The 9,683-nt window shown below is 43.6% G+C and overlaps 1 protein-coding gene across 3 annotated transcripts in view; it reads left to right on the top strand.

The window, feature by feature from the left end:
- The first annotated feature begins 572 nt into the window (after positions 1-572).
- CMTM8 (CKLF like MARVEL transmembrane domain containing 8) overlaps positions 573-9,683 on the top strand; it is a 47,363-nt gene continuing 38,252 nt past the window's right edge. For all 3 annotated transcript variants that reach the window (XM_044417403.1, XM_044417387.1, XM_044417395.1), the window contains exon 1: positions 573-815. In XM_044417403.1, coding sequence (XP_044273338.1) covers positions 606-815 — 210 coding nt within the window. In that variant the 5' untranslated portion in view covers positions 573-605. The remainder of the gene's footprint in view (positions 816-9,683) is intronic.

Here is a 9,683-nt window from a genome sequence, read left to right as displayed (position 1 = left end):
TAAAAAATTGGCGTGCTTGCAGCCCAATCCTCTTCAGATTTGCTGTAAGGTAATTCCCACTGCTCTGAGCAGGACTGGAGTGCACCTAGAACTACCACAGCAACTCACTCGGCAAAAGTACAAGACTGGCTCAAAAGCGAGCATTTCCCCGCCACTGAAGCAACTTTCAAACTCAGGGGCCCAGCTGCGGCGCCTGGTGGTTCCGAGGGCGCCCTTCCCTTCTCCCCACCCCTCCCCGTGCTCTACAGACCCGAGTGCCGCAGGCCTCTCCCCCCTCGCCTCCTGCGTCCGTCCCCTTAGCTCTGCCCCCTGCAAGTCCCTCCGGCCGGGGCTCCTCACAGGCGCCAGCGCCGCGCAAAAGCCGCCACCTCCCTCCGGTCCCCGTGGCCGTTCCCGGGCAGCCGCACGCCATTCGCCTCCCCGAGGCGGCAGCAAGCCCAGAGGCGCCAAGCCCCGAGCGGAGCGCTTCCCTGGGGCCCAGCAGGGGCGCGACGCCCTGGCGGGGGCTGCCGAAAACAGGAGCGCAGCGGCGCAAGGGGAAGAGCCCGGGGCGCTCGGTGGCGGCGAGCCGCGAGTGGCGGAGACTGTGGTCCCCGCGGCTGAAGATGGAGCCACAGCCCCACCGCCACCACGAGCCCCACCGCCACCAGCAGCACCAGCAGCAGCAGGAGGAGGAAGAGGAGCGGCGCGCGCGCTCGCCCACCGTCACCACCACCGCCAGCTCCTTCACGGCCACCTTCTCCACCTCCAGCACGCTCGCCTACGACCGGGAGTTCCTGAGGACTCTGCCCGGAATCCTCATGGTGGCTGAGATTGTAAGTGAGGCCACTGCCAGGGGGCGTCGTGGGTGCCGGCGGGCCCTTCCCGGCGACACTTCACCTGGGAGCCAGTCCCGGGGAACTGGCGGGCACGGACTTTTCCTGGCTATGCACCTGGGCTTGCTTGGGCAGCATCCGCTCGAGAGGTGGCGGCGGCGGCAGCAGCAGTAGCAGTAGCAGCATTGAGCTCGCCCTCTCTTTCGTGCTTTCTCGACGGGGTTCAGTTGTATTTAGCCCCCCTCCCCCGGTTAGGCTTCGTCCTTCTCAACCCTAAGACATTGCAGAATCTCTCCTCTCTGGTGCAGGCTGTAGGCTGCAACGCTCCACTTCCAGGAGTGTGCAAGTGTAGTGGCTGAATGTGAAAAGTGCAAGGAAGTACAATACACACACCCTCCCACAGGGCAGTCTTCACTGTCCCGCACCCCCCCCCCCACAGGTGTTTTGGACTACATCTTTCAGACCTGTTGGCCGTGCTGGATGGGATTGTTGGGAGTAAAAGTCCAAAATATATCGAGGGAGCAAAGTTGGTGAAGGCTGCCATAGCAAAGGAACACTAGTAGGGGGCATCGAAAAGCCAAGTGTTTCTATATTAAATAATATTTAATATCAGGGCTGAAGAAGCTCAGGGCAGAATCCAGGCTTCCCTGATCTGTTCTTGCCCCCCTTTTTTGTGCTCCTCACCTTTCCCCCCAAATTGTACCTTTTCTGCAGTTTTTCCCATTCTAAAAGGTTGCCGTGGGTCTCTTAAGGCTTTGCCACTGACAGGAAGAGATTTGTTTATGCATTTCTTTATTACATTTATATCCTGCCATTTTCCCTGCAAGGAATCTCAGACCTTTTATGTAATTCTCCATTTTATCCTCACAGCATTCCTGTGAATTATCAGTATTATTAATAACACTGTTATTATTTAATTTCTATACTGCCCAATAGCCAGAGTTGTCTGGATGTTTAACCACAGTAGGTTAGGCTACTTATATTGTATTGTGTTGTAAGCCACCCCGAGGCTTCCGCAAGGGGCGGCATAGAAATGTTCTAATAACAACAACAACAACAACAACAACAACAACCTACTTAACAGTAGGTTAAGTGTCAGTGACTGACCCAAAGTCACCCAGAAAGCTTCATGGCCACATGGTGAACCCAGATTTCCCAAGGTCTTCTCCAGGATGTGTCACAGTGCCTCTCAGCATATTATGATACCTGGTGGGGTTTTTAAATGTCATTTTTGGCTCTGCCCTGTTTACAGTCTGCCCCAGCTACCGCTGGAATGGGTCCCCCAAGAGATTTGTTGAAGTGGAACTAGGTGCTTTGGCTGCAATGGTTTCCTAGCCCTTTTTATATTTAGAAAACAAGATATTTATTTATGAACTATTTATATAACAATATATTAAATGCTCTAATTTATTAACAAATACAGACCAGCTAGGGATGGAGGCCAAGGAAAGCAAAATCCTACATTTTCTTCCCTGTGACTTGGAAAGCTTTGATGTGTGTTGCTTGTTGCAGGTATTCAGGGGTGGGAGAGAGAAAGGCGCTATCTGCACATGCTCCAAGGAACTTTCATCATCTCAAAAGTGCTAGGACTGATCCTTGGCATTTTGTCCTGCAGCATAGTCTGGGCACAAATTAAGATCTGGCCAGCAAGAAAATGTAACTTGTCTGAAGATGTGAGAGGGAAATGTGTTTTTCTAGAGGGGTCGTCATCTGTAGCAGCAAAAACAAACAAACAGTCTAGGAACACTGTATGGATAAACAAATTATGGCATTATGAACAATTTTTAAAGAGTATGAATATTCATTTATGATATTATCAAAGACCTGAAATATGCAGTGATGATCTACTGATTTTAGATTGGCCAAAGGAAAGCCCCTCTTCAGAAATGCTGTATCTGTTGTGAACTTCTCTCCACTTTGCAGAAATTTCATTCAACTCCACCAGGCCCTTTGGGCAGCAGAGAGTTTTGACAAAGAACTTTGTATCTGGAGTGTCTATCCCTCCTTCTAGCTTTTCAGAATGAAAGCCTGAGGAAGTGCCTCAGGCTTGTCTTCAGCCTTTTTGTTGAAAAAGAGGGGCTAAACTGACTAGTGGTAGGATAAGCAAATCAGATAATTGCTGTGGATAATGGATGTGTATCTGAATCTGGGTGTTAGGTGAATCTTGAGCAACTAAAGCCGAGTTGTCCATTCACCATGGCAGACTTTATCCCCTGTAAACACTCCAGTACTGGTGCTTAGAATCTAGTTCTGCTAAGTCTGGAGAAAAAGCTTCCCAGGAATGTAACTATCAGAAATCCATGTCAGGAATGCATTTTGTGGGAGAACAACTGGGGGAAAAGATGAGCCTCTGGAGGTGTTTGGAGCAATTCACTGTCAGGGTGTGTAATATGATGCAGCACTTGGATGTAGGCTGTTTGGACAAGTTTATGATATCCATCCTTTACGTTTCATTTAAACCCATTTATCCTTCCTTTGTATACACAACTTACAATCGACATAATTTAAAGCAGTAACAACTATTGAGGAAAACAATAGTGGAGAAAAAGCTTCATAGGAAGCTGTGACTGGCCATATTATCCTGGCATGTGTATACTCCAAATAATAAAGTGAAAGATGTGGAAGATAGCTCATGGAAAATTTAAGAAAGTTATTTTAGATTTTGAAGTTATATAATTCCTTTTTAATGGAGACTAGACCAATAAAGCATAAATTCCAGACTGATTAAAAGCTAAACATGGGATGGTCTTAACTGAAGTTTGTTTACATGTTTGTTACATTTCTATCTCACCATTTTCCCTGCAAGGAACCCAAAGCAGCTTGCAGAATTCGCTTCCTCCCCATTTTATTCAGAATTGCTGTCCCCTTCTCCAATTGTCTTCAGTCATGCCCAGCATCAGGGTCTTTTGCAATGAGTCCTTCCTTCTCATTAGGTGGCCAAAGTATTTGAGCTTCAGCTTTAGTACCTGACCTTCTAATAAGCAGTCAGAGTTGATTTCCTTTAGAACTGACTGGTTTGATCTCTTTGCCGTCCAAGGGTCTCTTAGGAGTCTTCTCCAACACCACGATTCAAAAGCATCAATTCTTTGGCGCTCATCCTTCCTTATGGTCCAACTCTTACAGCCATACATTACAACTGGGAAAACAATAGCTTTGACTATACGAACTTTTGTTGGCAGGGTGATGTCTCTGCTTTTTAGTATGCTGTCTAGGTTTGCCATAGCTTTCCTCCCAAGGAGTAAACATCTTATAATTTCTTGGCTGCAGTCGCCGTCTGTGGTGATCTTGGAGCCCAGGAAAATAAAATCTGTCACTACCTCCATTTCTTCCCCATCTATTTGCCAGGAGGTGATAGGATCGGATGCCACGATCTTAGTTTTCTTAATGTTGAGTTTCAAGCCAACTTTTTACTCTCCTCTTTCACCCTCATCATTTCTATCAAGTTTCAAATGTGTGTGAACTGCCACAGAGGCTAAGCTCCCTTACCTTCATACCAACTCTTGAAATTTTTAGAAATGATAAGATTTTGTATTATGATAGCAAATTCAAAAAGTTGAAGTGTGTGTGTGTGTGTGTGTGTGTGATGGCAGCACTGAAGGCAGAACACTTGGTCTTTAACATGTCTGTGTAACCCTCTGGGTAGAGCAAGAGCTGCTTTTAAGGCCAATCTTTTACTGTATTCATTTAAAATAGATAAATATATAAGTAATAGAAAAGTTATTTGCAGTGAGTTCAAAGAGTGTTCCCAAGGGAAACTGTTACTTTAGGGGAACTCCATGTAACCATAAAGGTCCGCCACCCACAGGGATCAACATGTAATTGTATCATTTCTTCCCCATTCCTCCGCTTTTGTTGAGCAGGTTATTTACACTACTGGGGGCCAAGCCTTTTGAACCTTCTTCTGTAGAATTACCAGAAGGTACTGCTACTTGCAGGAGTCATTAGCTGCCACACTTCTGAGGTGGCAGTTCTGCCAAAGTTACTGCACTTTATTAGAGATGTGGGTTTCTCTGCCATATGAGTCTATAAAATGGGAACATATTATATTGAAGTATTGGAAACATATCACTGTTATCCTGAATATCTCTGCTGCAGATCATTATGCAGAGTGCTACAGTGGGTTTTTGATGCCCTCCCACCAGTTAAAATTAATTTTAAATAGTAATAATTAAAGGATCTACAACCATTTCTTCCAATTGTCCTTTTGTAAGCAGTTTATTTTACCCTTTATGAATAGTTCTACTTGACCTGTGTTGAAGATGATGTAAAGGTCATTTGGTTGATTGCATGTACCTTGATGTCCTGAAAAACTATTGTGTTTTTGCTGATGAACTAGGCAGTGCGGGGGGGCTGCCTAATTCCCCCCCCCCCACTCTTTCCAAACAAAAGTGGCCAAATCAGATAAAGAGTCATCTTAGAACTTTGGGAATAGCTTCATAGTACAGAAGCAGAATTTTGTTACAAAATGCTGCAATTGTATATGCACTTATCTGGAAATAAGTACTGTTCAGCCCAATGGGACTTAATTCTAAGTTGATGTGCTTATTTGAACAAGAAATTGGTAGCCAGGAGCTAAAGTCTGTTGCTATTACTGTTATCAAAATGTGTGTGTGTGTGTGTGTGTGTGTGTGTGTGTGAGGGAGGGAGGGAGGGAGGGAGGGAGGGAGAAGAGAGAGCAAGAGTGCACTCTTGCATCTGGGAGTAAGCCATATGGGAATTATGTATGAGTAAACATATATAGGATTGCATTATTTAAATCTTTGCCATATAGGTGAAATTTTCTTTTTAAATACTGAGAATATTCTGTTCTCAGCATGACAAAATAGTTTCTTATATTTATTTCAGTATTTAAATTTGTATCCAACCTTTCCACACTAGGCACCCAGTGTGGCAAACCACAATAAAGCTCACAGTTGCCATACAGTTAAAATTCCCATTATATAAAATCAGCTTATAACAACACAAGCTAATTGATCAGGACAATAGGCTAATGAACTGTCTAAATCAGAAGGTATTTGGGGATGTATAGTGGTACATTTTGAATTTTGACTCTCATCATTTATTTTATTTAAAACATTTATACCCCATCTATACCAAAGGTCTTAAGAGCCTTATCTCCAAAATAGCTCTCCACCTGTGTCCATCCACCTCAACACAACTAGTTCCAGCAGTTTTTATCTCCAGCAGGAACAGGTCCTTTGTAAAGCTAAGCAGTCTTAGTTGCCCATTCAGAATCAAGCCACCACAAAAATAGTTTGCATGACAAGAGGACTAGCTCACATTTGTGTGTAGTTGCAGCTACTTTGAGGGTTGCAGCTAAGCTAGGAGGGAACAGAGAAGCCTGAGGCAGATGATGTGTGATGTGATACTTCCAGCTAATCAGGAAGCCCTCTTGGGAGCTCTACCCAGGGTACCAGTTTGGGAATACTGATTTAAACCAACATGATGCAGGGCAGTCCTATACTCCCAGGTGCCCCGCTGAGTCCAGCAAGGCTTAGCCCCAAGCAAAAAGGTAGAGGATTGCAACTTTTAAAAGTAATGCTTCTCTCTTAGGCTGATCAAGCTCACTGTAAATAAAGTGCTAGCAAATGTAAGGTATGGTAAGGGAGAATCCCCACTTGGATATCCATGAGTGATACCATAGAGACAGAAAACAGAAACAAACAAACCATTGTTCTGAGCATATTTTGAACAATGCCATGAGCCAGCACATGAATTTATTATTTTAAAGCATTCTGTTGAACAATCAATACCATAGCACAGTGAGCAATTAATGAAGAACAGATAGCCACAAAATAGGTTGCTACTTACTCGCTGTGCTTGCTCAGTCAAGGGAATCCTATATCTGCTATGGGTGTGTTTTAGGAATTTTGCAAATTAGCTCTGTTTATACTTCTCTGAGAGAGAGAAAGAGAGAGATTTGCAGGTCACCTGGCCCTTGTGACCAAATTTTGAACTCCATTCATTGAAATATACTGTTGAACATGTGGTCTTGTTTGTAGTCAGTGTGCAGCCAAGATGGTTTGCAAATGCTGAATAATAAGTTGACATTGTACTAGCCTTCCCTCACCTGGAGCACCCCAGACAGTTATGGCCATTGGTTATGCTAGCTGGGGCTGATGAGAATTGGACTCCCAGGGCACTCAGGCTGAGCTATGGAGCTGATTAACATAATTGACATTATTATGTCAGATATAAGCAATCTATGTTAATGATGCACTGTGTAATATCTGTTTGCATCTCTTTGGTAGTATAGTTGTTGATGTATCAGAAGGCAATATTTATGCCATACAATAGGAGTAACAAAAATACAGAGTTTGGTGGCACCTAGAGAACATTATGTAGAATTAATTTTCCTGAGCCAGAGCTCAGTTTGTTAGATGACGGAAGTATTGTTCTCCATGGACAGGTATTCATGAATTTACATAGAATGTGGCAGCAAGGAAATGAATCATTGTTACTATAGAATGAGACCAGAAAGCCCAACAATCTTAGAGATAAAGTAGGTGTGTCATATTATTATCCAGAGCATTAATGTCAGGGAAACCTAGACAAAGAGTTTGACCCATCTACTCCCCTACTGATGATGAATCAGAATAGTGTACATACAAATCTAAACTGGGACAATTGCTTTCTGGTGTGAACTAGTCACTTCCCATTTGAACTGAAGCCAAGCTCTTCAGTATACATGCTGGAATCCCCTTGGGAAAAATGCTGTTGAAAAATGGCAACTTTCATGCCTGTGAACAAATGTGCAAGAAGACTGAAATGTTTCCACACCTGGTTTCTAAGTTCCATTTTTCATGTTTACTTTGTGAACCATTTGGTTTTTTTCTGGCAGAGACACACTGTGAATGGCCAAGTGCATTGTTGGCACATCATGGCATGCAGCAGATTGGGAAATGCGTAGATAATCAAACCTTTGATTGGCTAATGCTGTTAGGCTGCTTGATAATGTTGCTTGAGTAGATATGGGGACAAATATGCTCTAGGGCTTGTTTTCAGCTTTTGTATGTGGCCTGCTGTTATTAGTGAATGGTTCTTTCTGGTGGGGATGGGAGGCCTGTCTGTAAGCAAGGACAGGCCTTCCACTTGGAGCCTAGAAAATGCCATCTTTCGTGACAGGTTGTAATCCTTGATGATATACTAAAGAGACTGTAGGTGTGCAGTGTTAAAAGGCTGCTGGACCTGATTCCTCAGTACTTCTCTGGCCTTAGACTGCTCCTTCAGTTGTTTAGAAGGACATTTTAATGTGCAGGATGCTTGATCTAAATTTTGTACGCTATTGGTCCATGCCTCCAAATATGCAACTGGTATGGTTTCATTGTAGGCTTGTCTTTAGATAGAAGATCATGGAAAGCACATGAATAGATTAAGTGATTAGCTGGTTTCTTATATAAGATGATATGTCTCCATTCCATAGTTGCATTGCAATGGTCAGTTCTATATTGACTGGTCCAAGCTAGGGTAGATGGTAGAACTTTGAAAGGATCATCTTCCCATGGGCCTAGAGGGCAAAAGGATAATTGATGAACTGGGCTTGGGGGAGGGAAGCAGTGTTGGATCAGAGCTGAGGATGCATTATTTGAAGCTGAACATAAACAATGTGAAACACATGGATGCACAGAGGAGTGCAATTGCTTTGAAGATACAAGGTGCCCCTAAATCTAAACTCTTATGGGTGAGGGCAAAATTGCCAAGCTCAACTCCATCAGGAAAGATATTCCCTATGGCTTGTAGACCATTCTTCTGCATAATGTTAGTTGTGGCCAGAATGGTGTTTCATAATTGTCTGAATCATTCATTTATTTCATTTATGGAAACATTTTATACTGCCTCTTGGTCCCCTCAAGGGTTAGGGTTAGGGTCACCAACTTCCTTGGTGAGAGAGCACATGAGCCTAACTGATGGGTTTGTTCATAGGGGAGAAGGCAGTTCTTCAGATATTCTGATTTCAAACTTCCTAAATAATAACCGGCACCTGAAATCAGGCTCAGAAATGAATAGGATGCCAACATAGTTGATGCAATATTGAGAGCCAGTGTGTTGTGGTGCAACAATGGGTGGACTGGGAACCTGGGGGACCTAGTTTCCACTTGGCTATGAAGCTCCCTGGGTGTCTTTGGGCTAGGCACTCCCTCAGCCCAACCTATCTCACAGGAGTGTTGTTGAGGATAAAATAAAGCTATGTAAAGCTCCTTGCATTCCTCACAATGGAGAAAAGGTGGGATAGAAGTGCAGTGCAATAAATAACAACAACATTGGTCCAATATAATCCCAAGAACAGTCACTGACCAGCCAGTGCATTTTGCACCAGCTGCAGTTTCTGAAGTCACCATTCATGCCCCAGGTTCGCTTTAATTTTGCCTGGCCTCCTGCATTCTGTATAGTCAGACCTCTCCATATTCATGTGGTTGATTGCCAGTATCTAATTGTAAATTTTGCCACCATCCCAGCCAGATTCCATTTAATAGCAACAAAACTGCTTGGTAACTTTGCACATCAGTAGTAACCAATAGAGAGGAGACAGGTGTTTTTATAGCAAAATGGACCAAAGCCTTCATGGGTTCTGATTCAAACTGGACCCAGGGAGTTGTGCAGAAAAAAGTGACGAAAAACCTGTGTACATTTATGCTGGGATGCTTCTGCTGCAAAGTCACAGAAAGTAAGATTGGGCTGATGAGATACTAAAAAGTTTTACAGTAATGATTTTATAGAAATCATTATGGTATAGGAATAGGATTCTCTTCCAGTTTTAGTTTTAGTTTTAGTTTTAGTTTTAGTTTTAGTTTTATTTATATATATATATATATATATATATAACAAGATGAGGACTTGGGCTCTCCCATCAGTATGCCAAACTATTAT

Source organism: Varanus komodoensis, unplaced genomic scaffold, assembly GCF_004798865.1.
Source record: "Varanus komodoensis strain SLA01 unplaced genomic scaffold, ASM479886v1 scaffold10, whole genome shotgun sequence".
NCBI lineage: Eukaryota > Metazoa > Chordata > Lepidosauria > Squamata > Varanidae > Varanus > Varanus komodoensis.
The sequence above is the reverse complement of the archived record's forward strand: the minus strand, read 5'-3'. Positions and strand labels throughout refer to the sequence as shown.